Source organism: Zingiber officinale, chromosome 7B (genome assembly GCF_018446385.1).
Source record: "Zingiber officinale cultivar Zhangliang chromosome 7B, Zo_v1.1, whole genome shotgun sequence".
NCBI lineage: Eukaryota > Viridiplantae > Streptophyta > Magnoliopsida > Zingiberales > Zingiberaceae > Zingiber > Zingiber officinale.
The window spans coordinates 118,867,634-118,888,002 of record NC_055999.1 but is presented as its reverse complement, the minus strand read 5'-3'; the positions used below and the strand labels follow the sequence as shown (position 1 = coordinate 118,888,002).

At 37.9% G+C, this 20,369-nt stretch overlaps 3 protein-coding genes across 12 annotated transcripts; all 3 read left to right on the top strand.

The window, feature by feature from the left end:
- Window positions 1–1,141: 1,141 nt before the first annotated feature.
- LOC122007237 (SUMO-activating enzyme subunit 2-like) lies at window positions 1,142–9,214 on the top strand. The gene is made up of 11 exons (XM_042563062.1): window positions 1,142–1,297; window positions 1,398–1,487; window positions 2,780–2,863; window positions 2,984–3,202; window positions 4,408–4,509; window positions 5,250–5,705; window positions 5,787–6,016; window positions 6,724–6,817; window positions 6,888–7,070; window positions 7,156–7,253; window positions 8,606–9,214. Exons 1-11 carry the CDS (start codon window positions 1,265–1,267, stop codon window positions 8,931–8,933), a joined length of 1,917 nt encoding a protein of 638 aa, XP_042418996.1. The 5' UTR covers window positions 1,142–1,264; the 3' UTR covers window positions 8,934–9,214.
- A 146-nt stretch (window positions 9,215–9,360) lies between these two features.
- On the top strand, window positions 9,361–13,335 carry LOC122007238 (SUMO-activating enzyme subunit 2-like). 3 transcript variants are annotated; one of them, XR_006118866.1, is made up of 4 exons: window positions 9,361–9,622; window positions 10,787–10,931; window positions 11,003–11,185; window positions 11,270–13,324. XR_006118866.1 is itself a non-coding variant. In XM_042563063.1 (4 exons), exons 2-4 carry the CDS (start codon window positions 11,084–11,086, stop codon window positions 12,745–12,747), a joined length of 282 nt encoding a protein of 93 aa, XP_042418997.1. In that variant the 5' UTR covers window positions 10,404–10,931; window positions 11,003–11,083; the 3' UTR covers window positions 12,748–13,335. The 3 variants fall into 3 exon arrangements, 1 of the variants encoding a protein (XP_042418997.1); XR_006118867.1 differs by lacking the exon at window positions 9,361–9,622 and having other exon boundaries at window positions 10,404–10,931; window positions 11,270–11,418; window positions 12,666–13,335; XM_042563063.1 differs by lacking the exon at window positions 9,361–9,622 and having other exon boundaries at window positions 10,404–10,931; window positions 11,270–11,367; window positions 12,666–13,335.
- Window positions 13,336–15,155: 1,820 nt separating this feature from the next.
- Window positions 15,156–19,049, top strand: LOC122007235 (thylakoid lumenal 16.5 kDa protein, chloroplastic-like). 8 transcript variants are annotated; one of them, XM_042563058.1, is made up of 6 exons: window positions 15,163–15,387; window positions 17,323–17,579; window positions 17,899–18,290; window positions 18,363–18,502; window positions 18,576–18,648; window positions 18,737–19,049. In XM_042563058.1, the coding sequence occupies exons 3-6, from the start codon at window positions 17,981–17,983 to the stop codon at window positions 18,844–18,846; spliced, it is 633 nt and encodes a 210-aa protein (XP_042418992.1). In that variant the 5' UTR covers window positions 15,163–15,387; window positions 17,323–17,579; window positions 17,899–17,980; the 3' UTR covers window positions 18,847–19,049. The 8 variants fall into 8 exon arrangements, with proteins under 8 accessions (XP_042418994.1, XP_042418989.1, XP_042418987.1 ...); XM_042563060.1 differs by lacking the exons at window positions 18,363–18,502; window positions 18,576–18,648; window positions 18,737–19,049 and adding exons at window positions 16,590–16,881; window positions 16,990–17,022 and having other exon boundaries at window positions 15,156–15,387; window positions 17,899–18,056; XM_042563059.1 differs by lacking the exon at window positions 17,323–17,579.
- The last annotated feature ends 1,320 nt before the right edge of the window (window positions 19,050–20,369 follow it).

Below are 20,369 nucleotides of genomic sequence, written 5' to 3'. Positions count from 1 at the left end.
TAGGTATTTGATCATTTTCATATAAAGGGTTATTATATTAATTAGGACAAAATGTTTATCATAATTTATTTATTTGTATCTTAACATGGGATCAACATAGGTCATTTGGGATAAATGATATTATTTTTTCTTTAATATATTATCAAACCCAAAAGATAATTGGTAAAATGATTATTCAAGATTGATTTATTTGAATGGGAGATTACTTCTAAGTTCTGAACTTAATACATTCCCATGTTATAACTCTTAATGTGAGTAGATTGATTGTTTAAAATTTTAGAATTTTTAAACTCGTTTGATTGATTAGTGAGTTTAATATCAATTTTTTTTATTATTTTAAAACGTTTTATATTTATTTAAAAGTTTTATAAGAGTTTTAAAGATTTTTAAATGTATTTATTTAACATCTTTACCATTAATCTTGTAGTCACAATTATCATTCCTGGAGCTATGATATCTCGTTATGATATTTAAATGGTTATCCCGATATTCACATTTTGATCTTCAGATAAAATGACCTAATTTAAGATTAATAATTCGACCTCATATTTTATCCATCAAATAAATCTAAAAAGTCGGACTAAAATGTAATTATTAAAATGTCGACAGTCTTAAATTATTTATCAGTTCATTGTCTAAGGGCATCCGCAGTCGTAAATTTCTTAAAGAGATTTATGCGATTTATGCTCTGTCACATCATTATCACACTAAAAATTAAAAACTATACTTCTTTTAAAAATGACTCTCTATTATCATAAAACCTTTATCTTTTAAAAACTTCACTTCTTTTAAAATTTTCTCTCTATCATCTCTCTATTATTTTTTTTTATAAATCTAGTCACAAAATTTTGATACAGGTTTATAAAAAAACTATAAACCCCACCTATATAATGGTGGAGGGATTTATATTGAAAAAATTATAGTATAAATTGCATGATATAAATTTTCCATTGCAAATGTCCTTAGAATTTAACGTCATTTTAAAAATGAGGATTAATAATAAAGGTGTTTCAATAGTTAAGGGATGAAACAAATGGAAAATATGAGCATTAATTTGATGATCTGTAAAATACGAGGGGCAATTCGAAAATAATAATAATGATAAAAAACCCTTCCCTCTGTTTTCTCTTCCTTTATAATTTCCTGCGGACGCTCATCAGATTCCTCTCCCTCTCCCTCTCCCTCGTGGCTTCCCTCGGCCAAACCCTCGAATTTCCCACTGTTTTCAGTCGCTCGTCGCTTGTGCTCCCCTTTTCCTTCTCCCATGGGCTCGGATTCGGAGGCGGAGGCGATTAAGGTGCGGTTTGAAGTCTATTTCGCTTCCGTTGCTCTTTGTTTTGCGTCGTTGAGGCGGAAAGCTAAGCAGGTTTTGTGCGTGACTTCCTCCGTGGTTGCAGCGGGCGAAGGTTCTGATGGTGGGCGCTGGCGGCATTGGTTGCGAGTTGCTGAAGACCCTCGCGCTTTCTGGCTTTCAGGATATTCACATCGTAGTCAACTAGTCTCGAACTTAGAATTTTGCTTTATTACTTATAAATTTGGTTGCCGATCGTTGTGCTTATGTGCTACTGAGGTTGTGCGTTATGGGTTTTGGTAAAAGGTAATGTATTTAGGGCTACTGACCGATATACTTGCATGGAGTTGGAGTTTTGGTGATTAAATTAGGGAGTGTTCGTATCACTTCATCATTTTGTCTCATGGCGTGAAGATTATTCTCTTGGGAGGTTGGGGAAAATTAGAATTTAGGACACAAGTTGATGAACTTTTATATAGTTACAAACAACAAGTTTTTTTTGGATAAAGTTACATTTGGTCGATAAATTTTTGCTCAGCTGATTATCATTGCTGTGTGATAATCATTCTTGTTGAAGTTGCCATTCTCTTAGGATGGTGTATAGTTTGGTTTAATCTTTCTATTGGCTTTAAATTCTTTAATATGATAATCTATCAAGTGAAAGTACCAGATTACTATAGCTATTCTGGACCGTTTGAATGCCACCCAGTTTCAGCCTTGTAGCTTTTGTAAGTTCTTGTAAATCCTATCTCGTGAGCAAATCACTGGATTTCTTTCTTACTTTTTAAAGAGAACAGAAGGAAGATTTTTTTTTATCTTAGCAATGATACATGTAATGTATTTTAAACTTCTTATGCTTGGTATGGATTGTCGGCTTGGAATTTTTTACAGTATTTCACTACAACAAATGAGGTATATGCAGACTCCTCAAATGCTATGAGAGTTCAACTGAGACCTAATTGGGGAAATGTTGCATTAGGCAAATCCTTCTTGAGTTTTGGATAATTGATCTTGCTCAACTGATTTAGTTTGGGAGAGCACCTTAAAGAAAAAAGTTGGTTTGAGATTTTGCATCACAACTCATCATAACATCATCCTAGCTTTGGCAATAGACACATGTTTTGTTACTTGACCAAGGGATTACAATCTGATTCTTCCTCTTTTAGGAAATGAGATTACCCTTTATCTTGTCACATTTTACTCATTTGATTTTTATTTTTCAAATTTCCTTGTATTTTTCTCTTCCTTATCACTATTCCAATAAATATACTAATCTTGTAATCTCAATCATTATTCTGAATTTGATCTTGTGAACTAAGTAGCTAGCTTATTCAAGGTAGAATAGTATTTATGATACACTAGTTTCAGATTATGAATCCAAGTACCTAAACAATTTGCCATCTCCATGGCTTTAAACTTCTACCACTTCTGCGATATGTTCTTATATTAGCTATTATTGTGCATCTCAGTGTTGTTTGGATTATGCAGATTGACATGGACACTATTGAAGTTAGTAACTTGAATAGACAATTTTTATTTCGACAAAAACACGTGGGACAGTCCAAGGCCAAAGTATGTAGATTGAATTGTTTATTCTTTAATGAGACATTAATGTTTATGTTTTTCAGCCTTCATCCATGCATGCACCTGTGCTGATGCTGGATCTTTCCTAAACATTTCTGCTTATATCAGGTTGCTAGAGATGCTGTCTTGAAGTTTGTACCTCACATTAATATAACACCTTACCATGCAAATGTGAAGGATCCCGACTTTAATGTGGATTTTTTCAAGCAATTTAATGTTGTATTAAATGGTCTGGACAACCTGGATGCTAGACGACATGTTAATCGTCTTTGTCTAGCAGCTGAAGTCCCACTAGTTGAAAGTGGCACAACAGGCTTTTTAGGGCAGGTAGGATTGAATATCTTGTTGATGATGATCATGTTGAGTATTTTGCAGTACATAATTTTGCAATGTAGTCTTCCTAATGCTTTCCCTGTTTGAAGATTGTCTAGACCTATTTGCATGGCCTCTCCATTCTTGTTGTTTTTGTTGACTATAAAAAAAAGATTCATTGACAAGAAACATCTCGACACTCTTTTACAAATATAATATCAAGATTTTCTCTAACTGAAAAGGTAATATCTTGAATATTGTTGTTAAAAGCAGATGCACCATCATTATTCACTTGGCTTATAGATGCACTGATATGTGCTACACATAGCATCTTTTCTATATGTTCCAAATGCTCAATTAGCCACCTAAATCTTACAAAGATGCTAGATTTAAACAAACTTGTTTTCTTGTGGAATAGACTACACATTAACAATATCAGCAATGCAGTTTCCAATCAATTCAGTTCTCATGTATCAACAATAAATTGAACATTTTCATGTGTTTTCCAACACTAAGCCGAAATGTCTTATTTGAAGCCAAGTCATGACTCCTTAAACCTCTTAACCTGCTTACACAGTGGTGTTCATGCATTGCAAGAATTGGTTTATCATGACAACCATTGACCACCCCACCACTTGCAATAATAAACTTCTTCATTCCATTACATAACATATTGCTCGTGCTTGGATCTCATTGTGCTGATATATCTCATGAACTTTTAGTGCATTAGCCCCCTTCTGTTTCTAGCATCATTCCACATTGAACTCACAATGAACTCGCATAGTTCTTGTCATTACATTCTATCCATTTTCATCCTGATTTTTATTTTCCTTTTTATTTGTTTCTAAGTATTTGGCCAACTGAATTTTTACCGGTGTGGAGCAAATTCTTCTGTTTCTTCATACCAGTACTTTTTTTTCACCCTAGACTCCACCAAATATAAGTTTTAAGTTTCTTTCTTCTCACTTCTACAAACTGCTGGACAACACTTAAAAAATGTTTGGCTCCTGAAGATTGTCAGTTTTCTCTTAACTTTTATTTTCCTGTATGTGTTGCAGATCATTTATTCTGTATATGATTTTTAATGCAGATGCTTGTCTACTGTCATTCTTTATTCGGTACTGTGAAATCACATAAAATTTTGGATGTTTAATACGCTCTTGTCTCTTTATCTTAAGTCCTTCATTTTATGGATGTATATACTTTCCCCTGAAATTCAGGTTACTGTTCATATCAAGGGTAGAACTGAGTGCTACGAGTGTCAACAAAAACCAACTCCAAAAACTTACCCTGTCTGCACAATCACCAGCACTCCATCAAAGGTTGAATCTCAATTTTTTTTGAATGGTTATTGATATGGTTACAGTTAGATTGTTTCCTTTCTTATTCTTTCTAAGGTAGCCATGTTCACTGTGTTGTTGTTCAACAATTTACTTCGGCATGAAATATCTCTCTTTTGACTTTCTTTCATACAGAATTTCTCTTGTGTGTTTTTATATAAGTACTTTGTTAAGATTAATTAAAAATATCAATGAGGCTGTTCTCATACAACTAGAGGCAGTTGAATTGCAAATTTGCAAAATGGAAGATCCACACTAGCACCATGGTTTAGTAAGAGCAATCTAGTAATCATGAATACCTGTTTTAACTTAAGCAAGCAAACAGAGAATACTTTAGCCATGATTAATTTATACCATTTGGCATCCTTGCGTTATATACTTTAGCAATGATTAATTTGGATCATTTGACATCATATTGGTTTGGCATTTTGTGCTTTGAATCACATAAATTGTTAACACTTGCACAAAATTTCTATGATATCTGGAGTACATCCTTCTATTCCTTAATGATTCTTTGATGCATGGTAGATTGTAAATTGTACTTGTAATTATTAGGTTGTTTACGTCAAGTATTAACACAGCGATAGATCCCACACGAGGCCATATTATCTTTTTGTTAGATAGTACTACATGGATTTGTAGCTTCATTTTTTTTTTTTTTTTTTTTTTTTGCTTATTGGCTAGTGACTTTTACCTTCTATTATTTGCTTTGTATGTTACAGTTTATTCACTGTGTAGTTTGGGCAAAGGACCTGCTTTTTGCAAAATTGTTTGGCGATAAAAGTCAAGAGAATGATCTCTTTGTACGTAGTAGTGATGCGTCTGATTTGGAAAAGCCTATGGAAGACATATTTGAACGAGGCCCAGACGAGGATCCTGATCAGTATGGAAAAAAAATCTATGACCATGTTTTTGGTTATAACATTGAAGCTGCTTTGGCTAATGAAGAAACATGGAAAAGCAGAAGACGGCCTAGACCGACCTTTCTTAGAGATGTGCTTCCTGAGAAACTCATCTTGCAGAATGGTAACCTTGAAAAAAGTTGCTTGACTGATGATTTATCATTGTCTGTCATGCCTTCTCTCGGTTTGAATAACCCACAGGAGGTTTGGAATCTTGCTGAGAATTCAAGAGTGTTTTTAGAAGCATTACAGTTATTTATTGAGAAGCGAGAGAAGGTCCTTCTTGCGTTGCTTGTCAATATGTTATGCTGACTCTATTTCCAGATTGCCTGATTATAAATCTCTTTGGACTTTCAGGACATTGGAAGCCTTACTTTTGACAAAGATGATCAAATGGCTGTAGAATTTGTTACTGCTGCAGCGAACATTAGGGCATCTTCCTTTGGGATACCTTTACATAGCCTATTTGATACTAAAGGAATTGCTGGCAACATTGTGCATGCTGTTGCAACAACTAATGCTATTATTGCTGGTTTGATTGTGATTGAAACAATCAAGGTGCTCCAGGCTGATTTTGAGAATTATAGGTATGTTTTAACGAACCTCAGTCAATGCCTGTCATACTTTTTTCTTCATTTCAAAATAATATCATCCAAAAGCACTTGGCATTTTAAGTGCTAGCCTAGGCACTTACCTCGGAGAAGGAACTAATATTTGAAATTTATTGTAATATTTCATTCATTCCATATCTGAGAACTCTCAAATGTGGAGTATGTCGGTTCACCTTCTGATGAATATGAAGCTATTATTTTCATAGCTGTTGACTCGGAGGCTAGGTAACTTTCAGTACTGCGCTAGTCTCACGTATTGAAATGCACTCGAACTTTTCCTGGCTGGGTGGTATGTATCTATATATTTTTTTACCTAATTTTTTTAGCTGTTACAAATGAATCACACCATGGTCAAAATTTCTTAGAATCCATACCTACCTTTTCTTGATGTTTACATATATTAAGCTAATAAGTTTATATTTTCGACAATTTTATCGTTAACAATAAGCTGTGTAATAAAATGTGTAATTTGGTGCACGATAAAGTTGCTTTGCATTCAAAAGCTTCATGTATTGCAAGTTTGCAACTGCCCTTCTGTGCACTGTGTTTCTTCCCATCTATGACTTCGACTGTCTCTATTGATTTGATTCTTTGGTAGACTTGAGTTATGTCTTTTTTTTTTGGTATTAATACTTATACTAATCATAATCAGTGGGCATTTATAAATGTATTGACTTATTCAGGATGACCTATTGTCTTGAGCATCCGTCTAGCAAGATGCTTTTGATGCCCGTGGAGCCATTTGAACCTAACAAATCTTGTTATGTGTGTTCTGAGGTGAGCCTGTCCATCCACTCTTTTTTTGTTGTTTCTTTGTGTCCTCTTTAACGATGTTTATTGTAAACAGACACCCTTACTTCTTGAAGTCAACACTCGAAACACAACTCTGAGAGACATTGTTGAAAAGATAATAAAAGTCAAATTGGGGATGAATCAGCCCATGGTAATGCAAGGTACAACCCTTATCTATGAGGATGGTGATGATCTGGAGGAAGATGTTGCTGCTAATTATGCCTTGAACCTCGACAAGGTTGTCATCTGTTCTGGCATGGTTTTTTCTATTTCCCAACATCCTTTAATTCCTTACAATTTTGTTCTGCACCTTCATCTTTCAGAACTTAGCAGATCTCCCTGCACCAGTTACCGGTGGCACCATGCTCACAATTGAAGATTTTCGGCAGGAGTTGAAGTGTCATATAAACATTAAACACAGGTCTTTTTGCTACTACTCGTCAAACTAGTACTACTACCTGGTGTACTCTTTCCTGTTAGTCCTAGCGATATTTATGGTTCCTCCGGAGACTCTTTTGGGCTAACTGCTAAGTTTTTATGAGAATGCCTATCAAAGAGTCATCTATATCATCATTGTTTCATTCATGTTTTAAGTTTCTGGCAGCATAGCTGTCTAGGCTAGGACCAGTACATGCACTACCGCTCAATAACTTGTGCCAGTTGAAAGCAGTGTTACTTGTTGAACCTACCATTCTGGTCCTTAGGCAGGTATCTGTTATCCATTCTAGGTAATACTCATCAAAATTTAAGCCCTATTCGGCCACATCCGTTTTGTTGTATGGAACTCCTTGAACTTGTAGAAATTAGTAAAAGCAGCACAAGCGAAATATCTCATTATGTGCGCCAAGTAGCTTGTGGAATTGACCGGGATGCAAAACCCTTTAGTGTTATAGGTGTGCAGACTGAGTTGTGAGCAAATGTTGGAGTTTGCTCATTGAGACACACGAATGCTGGAATTGGCTTTTGATCTAGCATAGGATGAAGTCCGTTGGCCAGAGAGCTTGCAGCATCGTCTACATTCTTCAGGTCCCTCACTGGTTGAGCAACTGCACAACTTGCATCCTCACCAGCTACCACTTGCACACAGCCGACATCAGAGGAAGGTTGGAGAGGTCAACATGAGTACGCTGAAGACCGACATCTATCAATTGGCTATGCGGGATGCTGCTCAATAGAAGAGGAGTCAAGGGTACATCCAAATTGGAAGAAGACACACAATGATGTTCGAAGCAGGAGGCCTTACAGTGAGCAGCAGGATCAGCCTTGCAAGGTGCTTTAAGGGGGGGGCACTAACACCAGCACCTCCAGCACGTTTAATTCTGGCTGTTGATTGATAGACTGACCCGCTGACACAATATGATTTTAAATCTCGGTATGGATGTGGATTACCTGCACATGACAAGGGTTTCTAAACTGACAACATTGTGTCAAATTCTGAGATGAGAGTTGGATGGTGTCAGTTTTCCCTGTCAATTTGAATGCAACTAGAAATAAGGTGTAGAAGAGAATGACAATTGTAGAGTTGGGTAAAGCGATGAATTCATAACAACGCATATTTCTGTAGTGTTGTCAAGATATAAATGAAGAAAAATCTCTTGATCATGTTTAGTTTGATTTAATTGCATCTTTTGTCGTTGATGTACTGCTGTCTGGTGGTCGAGCGATGCTTTCCTTTTTTTTTGTATATCCTTATCTTTAACCTTTCCATTGTCTAGTATTTGTGCTGCAATATATGTTGTTATCATCACCAACTGTTGCTACTCACTCACGCAGGGATGACTTTGACGAAGAGAAAGAACCCGACCGTATGGTCTTATCAGGATGGACAGCTCCTGAGAAAGTCGATACAGCTAAAAGTAATGGAGCAAGCACATCTGCTGATCGTCCAATAATAACAGAAGTAACAGAGTCTAAAGTGGTTGATGTAGCTGCAGCAATGCCTGGCACTAAGAGAAAACTGTCTGCTACATTAGAAAGAAAAGGAAATCAAGAAGTCCATGAGGTTCTCTCGGTTCCTGGTAATGATGACGACGACGACGACCTTGTCCTGCTCGATGACTGCCCTGAGCCAAATAAGAAACTGAGGTTACAACATCTTTGAGTTCATGTAATGGTGACATCTAGTTGCAGGCCTAGGTAAACTTAGTCATTAACTAACTTCTCGACTCAAACTAATAAATTGTAATTGCTTGAAAGTAATCTAAATTACCTTACGAAAGTTAGTGTTAGGGTGATGTATTTCCATTGGAACCATCTCGAGAAGAATTGCCAATTCTTTTGAATCTGAGTAGTCAGTCGTCCAGTTGATCATGTCAGGAATTGTTTGTAATCTCTTATTGTTGGAACTTTGTGAATCTTATTCATAAACGACCTTGTAGTTCTTGTGTGATTGTGAATCATAGAAAGATTGACCATGGCAGGTTACCTTATTAGCTATTGTAAATGGTTTTAGCTTTTCTTCTGCATGTGTTATTTATTTATTTTTGATATTAGGTGGACGATTTTTTCTTCTAATTTATCTATCAACTAAATTTGAAAACACAAGTCCATCTTCGAAATATTCATTACTAGTGGAATTATGTGTTATTTATTGAATCTATTGTGCTATTTGAATAATATCTTTATGAAATAATTGTTATTGAAGGGGAACTAGCACAACAATAAAATTGATAATGTGTGATCTTATGATCATGAGCTAAGAGAGGTAGATCCGAGATCCATGCCTTTTCCAGTGGAGGCCAGAGGCTAGGACAGAAAGGTGGAAGACAAGATCGGTTCGAGAACAGTGTAGTAAGCGATTCATCCACCCTGTCTCGATTTTTGTTTTGCAATTTGTTTTGATTCGAGTTTCGTGGTCGAAAATGCTTCTCTGGCACTTTATTCGGATCCTAATTGTGCTGGGTAAATTGTTGTAGCCGGAAGAAGAGGTCGCAAGTCGATTTCCTTTCAGTTTAGGGTTCTCAGTTCTCTGATCTAGCAGTTAATAGTAGGTCGACTCAGAATTTAATTTGGGGGGTTTCTTCATGCTCTTAGCAAGTCTGTGTAGCGGCTACTAGTGATGGGATAGCAGAACTATGATCATTCTCTTAAGTGAAGAAATGAAATTTGTACAAGTTTCATATGAAGTTAAAGGTTTCAGTAGCTTCTAACTGAAATCAAGGAAAATCTTTGACTAGGTACTAGCTCAACTTTGGGTCCAAACGTATGCATAGCTAGAAGACTGTTCTTTCATTCAAATTTAATTATTTTACCGCAAGTAAAACTATTCTTTTAAAATTTTTGATATTTAAGAGGTTTATTATTAAACATATTATACATATTTAATATGTTTAATCGTCATTAATATATTTAGCCATGGTTGTTGAGCTCCTTCATTTCATACCTAACAGATTTTGTCACCACTCACCCGTGAGTTGTCCCTACCATTTTTTCCGAGTGTAATTGTTAACATAGAAGTTGCCGTCGCCAGCTCACATGGGATGCCGCTCCTATTATCCCTTATAAACTCCCCCCCAATCAGTAATCTTCATCTTCGACAATGGCTCTTGTGGTGATGTTCACCGTCACTTGCGCTTCCTCCTGCCAGTTGCTTCTTTGAAGGGCTCGTGAGAGGCCGTGACCGTTGGTGGAGCAGATGGTTAGAGTGGAAGCAACTGGCAGGAGGAATCGCAGGTGGCGGCGAATGTTACCATCAAAACCACCACAAGTGTTATTGTCTCCATTGTCGAAGATAAAGATTACTGATTGGTGGGGGAGTTTATAAGGGAGAAAAGGAGGGGCAGCCCATGTGAGTTGGCGCCAGCGGCTTCCATGTGAACGGTTACACTAAAAAAATATGGCAGGTACAATATATAGGTGACAAAACCTGTTAGGTCCGAAATGAGATGGCTCAACAACCATGACCAAACATATTAACGATGATTAAATATATTTAATATTAAACCTGAAGTCCAGGTTCTCTCATCCTGGTAATGATGACGACGACCATGGCCTTGTCCTGCTCGATGACCTCTCGGTTCTTGAACATCCGTCTAGAAAGATCCTTTGGATGCCCGTGGAGCCATTCAAACCTAACAAATCTTGTTATGTGTATTCTGAGGTGATCCTGTCCATCCACTCTTTTTTTTGTTGTTTCTTTGTGTCCTCTTTATCGATGTTTATTGTAAACAGACACCCTTACTTCTTGAAGTCAACACTCCAAACACAACTCTGAGAGACATTGTTGAAAAGATAATAAAAGTCTAATTGGGGATGAATCTTCCCATGGTAATGCAAGGTACAACCCTTATCTATGAGGATGGTGATGATCTGGAGGAAGATGTTGTGGCTAATTATGCCTTGAACCTCGACAAGGTTGCCATCTGTTCTGGCATGGTTTTTCTATTTCCCGACATCCTTTAATTCCTTACAATTTTGTTCTGCACCTTCATCTTTCAGAACTCAGCAGATCTCCCTGCACCACTTACTGGTGGCACCATGCTCACAATTGAAGATTTTCAGCAGGAGTTGAAGTGTCATATAAACATTAAACATTGGTCATTTTGCTACTACTCGTCAAACTAGTTCTACCTGGTCTACTCTTTCCTGTTAGTCCTAGCGATATTTATGGTTCCTCCGGAGACTCTTTTGCGCTAACTGCTAAGTTTTTATGAGAATGCCTATCAATGAGTCATCTATATCATCATTGTTACGTTCATGTTTTAAGTTTCTGACAACATACCTGTCTAGGCTAGGACCAGTACATGCAGTGTGTCAGGTGAAATACTGTACTGCTGGATAACTTGTGCCAGTTGAAAGCAGTGTTACTTGTCGAACCTACCATTCTGGTCCTTAGGCAGGTATCTGCTATCCATTCTAGGTAATACTCATCAAAATTTAAGCCCTATTCGGCCACATCCATTTTGTTGTATGGAACTCCTTGAACTTGTAGAATTAGTAAAAGCAGCACAAGCGAAATATCTCATTAGTGTTATAGGTGCTCAGACTGAGTTGTGAGCAAATGTTGGAGTTTGCTCATTGAGACACACGAATGCTGGAATTGGCTTTTGATCTAGCAAAGGATGAAGTCCGTTGGCCAGAGAGCTTGCAGCATCGTCTACATTCTTCAGGGTCTACATTCTTCAGGTCCCTCACTGGTTGAGGAACTGCACAACTTGAATCCTCACCAGCTACCACTTGCACACAGCCGACATCAGAGGAAGGTTGGAGAGGTCAACATGAGTACGCTGAAGACCGACATCTATCAATTGGCTATGCAGGATGCTGCTCAATGGAAGAAGAGTCAAGGGTATATCCAATCTGGAAGAAGACACACAATGATGTTCGAAGCAGGAGGCCTTACAGTGAGCGGCAGGATCAGCCTTGCAAGGTGCTTTAAGGGTGGGCACTGGCACCAGCACCTCCAGCACGTTTAATTCTGGCTGTTGATTGATACCCTGACCCACATGACAAGGGTTTCTAAACTGACAACAATGTGTCGAATGCTGAGATGAGAGTTGGATGGTGTCAATTTTCCCTGTCAATTTGAGTGCAACTAGAAATAAGGTGTAGAAGAGAATGACAATTGTAGAGTTGGGAAAAGCGATGAATTCATAACAACGCATATTTCTGTAGTGTTGTCAAGATATAAATGAAGAAAATCTCTTGATCCTGTTTAGTTTGATTTAATTGCATCTTTTGTCGTCGATGTACTGCTGTCGATGTACTGATGTCTGGTGGTTGATGCTTTCCTTTTTTTTTCGTATATGCTTTATCTTTAACTTTTCCATTGTCTAGTATTCGTGCTGCAATATATGTTGTTATCATCACCAACTGTTGCTTCTCAATCATGCAGGGATGACTTTGACGAAGAGAAAGAACCCGACCATATGGTCTTATCTGATGGACAGCTCCTGAGAAAGTCGATACAGCTATAAGTAATGGAGCAAGTACATCTGCTGATCGTCCAACAATAACAGAAGCAACAGAGTCTAAAGAGGTTGATGTAGTTGCAGCAATGCCTAGCACTAAGAGAAAACTGTCTGCTACATCAGAAAGAGAAGGAAATCAAGAAGTCCGCGAGGTTCTCTCAGTTCCTGGTAATGACGACGATGACCTTGTCCTGCTCGATGACAGCCCCGGGCTCTCTCAGTTCCTGGTAACGACGACGATGACCTTGTCCTGCTCGATGGCTGCCCCGAACCAAATAAGAAACTGAGGTTACAACATTTGAGTTTTTGTAAATGGTGACATCTAGTTGCAGGCCCAGGTAAAGTTAGTCATTCACTAACTTCTTAAATCAAACTTATAAATTGTAATTGCTCGTAAGTAATCTAAATTATCTTCCGAAAGTTAGTGTTAGGGTGATGTATTTCCATTGGAACCATCTCGAGAAGAATTGCCAGTTCTTTTGAGTCGAGTAGTCAGTCGTCCAGTTGATCATGTCAGGAATTGTTTGTAATATCTTATTGTGGGACACCTCGAGCTCGCCTCGATTTGCTGGACGGTAACTTGCGTAGACTAGTCTATTTATATTTATTTTTAAATGAGTTGATAAAATTTTATTCCAACTAATTTAAATTATTTGGTAAGTTGAACCAATTTGAAGATTCAATCGGGTCCTCGAATTAACAGCTCCTTACTCGAGTCTCGCATTCAGGAGAGTTTTGTTCTCTTGCTATACAAAAAAAACTGGACACGGGTGCTGTTGGTGCGAGCCCATCAATCATTTTCTCTCTGTTTTTGTTTTTGTTTTTTTTTACCCTCGGAGTTTGGTGCCATGGTAAACAGACTGCTGAGTTTGTCGAGGAATAAGAGTTTGATTTCCACATTAAATCAAATAAACACCTACCATGGGCGGAGCCACATTGGGGTTATGGTGGGTTCAGTCCCAACAATTTTAGAAAAATAAAATAAATCATCCCTATATATTTTTTCCTTAATTATTTCCTGCTTTTCCATATGCACTTTCCATTAAATCAAAAATTTTTATTTTGTTTAATTAAATTTCCAAAACATATGTCAATTTATTAGGAATTTTAATTAAATTAAGATTTTATAAACTCCATGTAAGCTGCCTCTTATTTTTCCTTTTATCCATGGAGTCATAAGTGCCTCCGTCCCCCACCTCTTTGTTTTTCCTCTTATCCGTAAAGTCGTAGGTGCGAAAAATTTTAATTTTGATCTTTTTTTTCTGTCACTAGGTTTGAGTAGATCTTTTTATTTTTAGAATGGATTTCTTCGAGCAATCGAGTTCCTTTCTCGGCGACATAATCTCTCAATTTCTTGAAGATCTTTACATCATTCACATAATATTTTATATTCATGTCCTATACAGGTGTTCGGTGGTAACTCGACGAGTACAAGCACGACATCCCTTTTCTCGAATAACACACGATATCGGTACGATCATTGTCGTAGATATATTTTCTTTTGATATTATCTGTATGAGTCAACTACTATTTTTTATTTTAATAAATTGATTAAATTTATTAACATATTTATTAATTAATTTGATTAGTTTTATTTAATGAGTTTGCTTAACCGGAGTTAGTTTAAAAAATTGATAATGATTAAATGTATTTCGAAAAATTAATAATCATTTTTTGTTTATATTTTTGAATCAATTAATTTATTATATCTCGATGATCAACTCTAAATAAATTTATATTCTGACTACGCCCTTGACACACACTTACATTGTTCAAACCAATTGACAATAGGTGATTTCCATTGTTACCATCAATCAGTGCCAAGATATACAAAGAAGATAAATTATAAATAATTATTAACTTTTAGAATAAAAATTAACATATAAGAAAAATATTTATCTCGATCATGCTAAAATTTAAATCTCATGCCATTCAAAATTTAAATCACACATAATGTTAGAGCCATGGCTCATATATATTTCTTGAATGTATATGATGATGCCACAATTGAATGTATATGATGATAGTTGAGAAATATTCATTATCAGGATAAATCGAATAGAAATCCTCTAGTTCGTATTTAGTGAAATATAGCTCTAGTCCAGTTCAGTATCATGATATGCGGGATTCAATCTATCACCACGGTGGATGATATAATGAATGAAGGATTTAAATATTGGACACATAGGCTATTTTTTTTTTCAGTTTTTTTTTTAAAATAAAGACACTCTCTACATCCTTCATAGTTGGACAGGCATGGGGACCGCGCCAAGCTCCAATGGAACGACTAGTAGACTATGAGGATTACGATTAGTCGGTGCCAATCCCTCTACCCACAGCCGCGTCGACGCCAACCGACACCGCGATTTTTTATAAAAAAACATTTTAATTAAAATTTTCAACTCATTTTTTTCTCTCTCTTGTCCTCTTTTCCATCACCATTTTATAGAAGAAGGCGCCATTAGACTACTCGCGGAAGGCGAGCGGCTCTCGCATCATCGATCATCCGCCATTGTTACGGCTGGGGAGAGAAAAGAGGCGGAATGTCCGCGGAAGAGAGGTAGATCCGAGATCCGTGCCTTTTCCAGTGGAGGCCCGAGGCTAGGACAGAAAGGGGGAAGACAAGATCGGTTCAAGAACAGTGTAGTAAGCGATTCATCCACCCTGTCTGGATTTTTGTTTTACAATTTGGTTTGATTCGAGTTTCGTGGTCAAAAATGCTTCTCTGGCACTTTATTCGGACCCTAATTGTGCTGGATAAATTGTTGTAGATGGACGAAGAGGTCGCGAGTCCATTTCCTTTCAGTTTAGGGTTCTCAGCTCTCTGATCTAGCAATTAATGGTTGGTCGACTCAGAATTTAATTTGGGGGGTTTCGTCATGCTCTTAGCAAGTCGTGTAGCGGCTACTAGTGATGGGATAGCAGAACTATGATTATTGTCTTAAGTGAAGAAATGAAATTTGTACAAGTTTCATATGAAGTTTTCAATCAAGGAAAATCTTTGACTAGGTACCAGCTCAACTTTGGATCCAAACGTATGCATAGCTAGAAAACTGTGGCAGGTAGGAAGTTTAGTTGTATTTTAGTCTGATTTTAGAAAATTAGGAAGGAGGATGCATCAAAGTTGACATGTTACTCAACTGGAGAAAATGATTGATAGTTTTAGTTACATTGATTATGGTAAAAGTCATGTTATATGGTTTTGAGATGAGCAATGGTCTATTGAAAGTGTTTTTGCTAATTTAAAAGGGAGTATTATTAGGTATGACTGTCGTAGAGAAGATCAAAGAAAAATGGTTAAGATGGGGATGAGTCTTCCTCATTCTTAGGCACCTTGAGAATGCCAAATTATTATTGTTGTTTGCTTTTGAGTAGGATATTTGTAATGAACTTAGAAATCAATTTGTAGCAGCTAATGAGGGAAGATTATTTCTCTTTTTGTACTTCGTTTGAGGAGATATGCGACAAGTAGAGACATTTTGCTAGTTGGTAATCTGTTTGAGAAAGTTACATGATCATGGAGGAAGAAATGAAATTCACATAACTTGTGGGTCCATATTCTTGATAGGTCTTTTTCTTAATTGATTTGGTCTCATTAGGTATAGCTTGCTTGATTTTAACTGATTGCTAGTCATTGTTCAACCACTCACTTGACTATAGGAAAGAGAATTAAATTTAATTAGATCTGACTTGTGATTCTCTTGTTCACTTCTGTTGCTAGAGTACGTTTTGTGCTCATGCTAGGTTTTCTCAGTGCGAGGCAATCTCATTATTGATTAATCGATGAACAAATGAAGCATATTAACTTTGTTATCATTATCTTTCCGAAGATGCTTTTTGTTGTGCAGTGATTAGGCAATAAGGACACTGCTGATAGAGTATGAGATCGATAATGACTAATACTGAAGGTACAAATCCTGAGGTCTACCTATCATTGGGTCTCATCACATCATGCAAGAAGTCTCCTGGATTCCCAAGGATATTATCCCTTATATCCTCAATTCTTGAGACAACCGTCGAAAATACTGAAAATAAACTGGATTCGTTGGAAATAACAGACACTGCAAGTGTCTTCACCGGTATGAGAGCACCGACACTTAGCATACGAAGGTACATGGAGCGCATCTTCAAGTATGCAAGGTGCAGCCCGTCTTGCTTTCTTCTTGGATACATATATATTGAAAGATTCCTTCAACAACCCGACACTTATTTGACCTCCCTCAATGTCCATCGTCTGATCGTCACAAGTGTTATCGTCGCTGCCAAGTTTATAGATGATGCGTAAGTTCCTATTCTTTTCTGTTTTTGGTTAGTGAATAAATATAGCTCCTTTGGCAATTTATATATTACCTATTTACTAGAATGATTATATTTTGCACTTGCATGCTATCATTAGCGAGATAGCTTTGGTCTTTAGTTTCAAGTGAATAAGGTTGTCTCCATTGAGATTGAAGTGCCGCGAAAACTAGATGCACACCTATTTCTTATTACTTCTCACTTGCTCTTACACAGCCGCGGCTTTGTTCTTCGTTGTCGTAGTCTGTGATGACTTGTGATTGACTTCATGCTTATTTGCCGCAGCTTCTGCAGCAATGCATATTATGCAAGAGTTGGAGGGATCAACACATTGGAAATGAATACACTGGAGCTCAACTTCTTAGCCAATCTAGATTTCAAACTCCATGTGACCGTAGGTACATTCGACAAGTATTGTTCGCGGATAGAAACAGAAGCCAAGACCTACCGCATTGAGCCACCGATCAAGACTTGCGCGGTCGATGAGTGGACGAACATAGAAGATCCGAAACACCCAGCAGTGGTTCGGAGATACAGTTGGGGTACGACATGAATGTTTCTTCAGAGCACTTGAACACAAACTGGATATTCAAATTTCATTCATTCAACAAGATCTATATTGCACATTATCATATCTTTTCATGAACTGGATAATTCAAATTTTAGTTGTTTAATTTAGTCTAATTGATTAGTATGTAGACTAATTTTATTCATGTTTAAATACTAAATTCGTCGACCATAAATAAATACAAACAAATTTAGCTATTTTCTTTTATTGCTCCTCTAAAATATTTTGCTCACTTAATGTGTTTTTCTTTGACTATAAAATTGGGTGGTCATGCTAATAATCCACGTGTCAAGTTCGGATAACAAACCTATAGATTTCATCACCCACCTCCTCCATTCGCGAAGCCTTCGTCCTCCCCATCCATCAACCAGCGCCATGCCGCCGTCGCCTCTTCCTCTCGCAACTCCCGTCTCCTCGTCCCCTTCCTCCGCCCTCGCGCTCGCCGCCTCCACCGCCGTCCGCTCCGCCATCGCATCGACGCCGCCCAGCGTCACCGCGGCCGTGGGAAGGCGGGAGCTGGGCCTGTCCGCCTGCTTCACCGCGCTCACTCTCTCGCTCGCCAGGCCCGCCCCCGCCGCCGTCCTGGAGGCGGACGACGACCTGGAGCTTCTGGAGAAGGTGAAGAAGGACCGGAAGAAGAGGCTCGAGAAACAGGGCGTCATCAGCTCCTCCCTCAAGGAAAAAGGTCCGCCTCCCTCTCCCCTCAAGTAAACTGGAATCTTTATTAAACCCGCTGATGACTGTCCACTGATTGCAGGGCACCTTCAAGAAGTGATCTACAAACTGAGCAAAGTGGGCCAAGCCATCGAAAACAACGACCTCGATGCAGCCAGTTCTCTTCTAGGCCCAAGCACCACAGTCGAATGGGTTCAGAACGTAAACGCAGCCTTTTCTAAGGTTGTTCACTCCAAAGTTTATATTCACAAAGCTTCCCTTATAGTTGTACTCATACTCACATAATTCATGTCAGCTAAGTAGCAGCCCAGAAGAGAAAACTGAGGTGGACAACTTCAATTCTTCCTTGGCATCTCTGTTCGCCTCAGGTCATCTTATACTGCAGCTACGGCACTCGACTGCTCGTACGATCGATCGAAAACTAACTGCTTTTTGTTTTTCTTTCTCTTCTTGCAGTCGGCGACCGCGACGTTGGGTCTAGTAAACTGGCTTTTGTATCGTCCGCAAGCGCGCTGGAGAAATGGGTGGAGTTTGCTGGCCTGGTTGGCCAGCTGAAGGGCCTCTGATGGTGTGTGAGGGTTTCTTCTTGCGACTCAAAATGGGTTCACTCTTTTTTGTTAATTTCATCTAGGCCAACTTACTTTCATTCTTTATGTGAGTGTACTAGCTAGATTTCATGTTGAATTCCCTTTCGTAAAGTCTTTGAAACATGAATGATGTGTGTCGTATGCATTTATATTTTCGGTATCAAATCTGAAGTTTTTGTTCAGTACATAGTTATTTACAATGAAAGATGTTTGCTGCCTGGTTGGGTAGCTGAAGGGCCTCTGATGTTGTGATCCTTGCTACTCGAAATGTGCTCACTTTTTTTGTTTCATCTAGGCTAACTTTCTTTCTTGGCTAGTGTACTAGATTTTATGTTGAATTCTCTTCCCTAAAACATGAATGATGTGTTCATGCATTATTATTTTCGATATCAAATCTGAAGTTTTGGTTCAGTAGTTGTTTACAATGGAAGATGTTTGCTGGCCTGGTTGGCCAGCTGAAGGGCCTTTGATGGTGGGTCAGGGTTGCTCGATCCTTGCGACTCGAAATGGGCTCATTTTTTTTTTGGTTTCATCTAGCCAAACTTTCTTTCTTTCTTTGCCAAGTGTACTAGATTTTATGTTGAATTCCCTTCCCTAAACTCATTGAAACATGGATGATGTGTGTCGTATGCATTTGTGTTTTCGGTATCAAATCTGAAGTTTCTGCAATCAAGTTCAGTGCTTGTTTAGGATGGAAGATGTTTGCTGGCTTGGTTGATTAGCTGAAGGGCCTCTGATGGTGTGTCAGGGTTGCTCCTTGCAACTCAAAATGGACTCACTCTTTTTTATTTCATCTAGGCCAGACTTTCTTTCTATGCGAGTGTACTAGATTTCATGTTGAATTCCCTTCCCTAAATTCGTCGAAGCATGAATAATGTGTGTCGTCTGCATCCGTATTTTCAGTATCAAATCTAAAGAGTTTGTACACCAGTTCAGTGTTGGTTTACGATGGAAGATGTTTGCTAGCCTGGTTAGCTAGCTGAAGGACCTCTAATGATGTGTCAATGTTGCTCCTTGTGATAGACCGTCCCGAGGAGACTATCTTTTATGTTGAATTCCCTTCACTAAGTTGTCGAATTATGAATGATGTGTGTTGTATGCATTGTCGTGTGCATTCGTATTTTGATATCGAAATTGAAGTTTCTGTAAACAAGTTTAGTGGTTGTTTACAATGGAAGATGTTTGTTGTCGGCCAGCTGAAGGGTCTCCGATGTTGTGTCAGGGTTGCTCCCTACGACTCGATGGGCTCACTCTTTTTGTTTCATCTAGGCTAACTTTCTTTCTTTGCTAGTATAATCGATTTCATGTTGAATTCCCTTCCCTAAACTCGTCGGAACATGAATGATATGTGTCATACGCATGCATATTTCGGTATCAAATCTGAAGTTTATGTAAACAAGTTTTAGAATTTACAATGAAAGATAAAATTTAACTGAAAGAGTCCACGGTGGCAAGGTGAATATGCTCGCACTCAGCGTCCTTGTCAATCCGTTTCCGAGTTA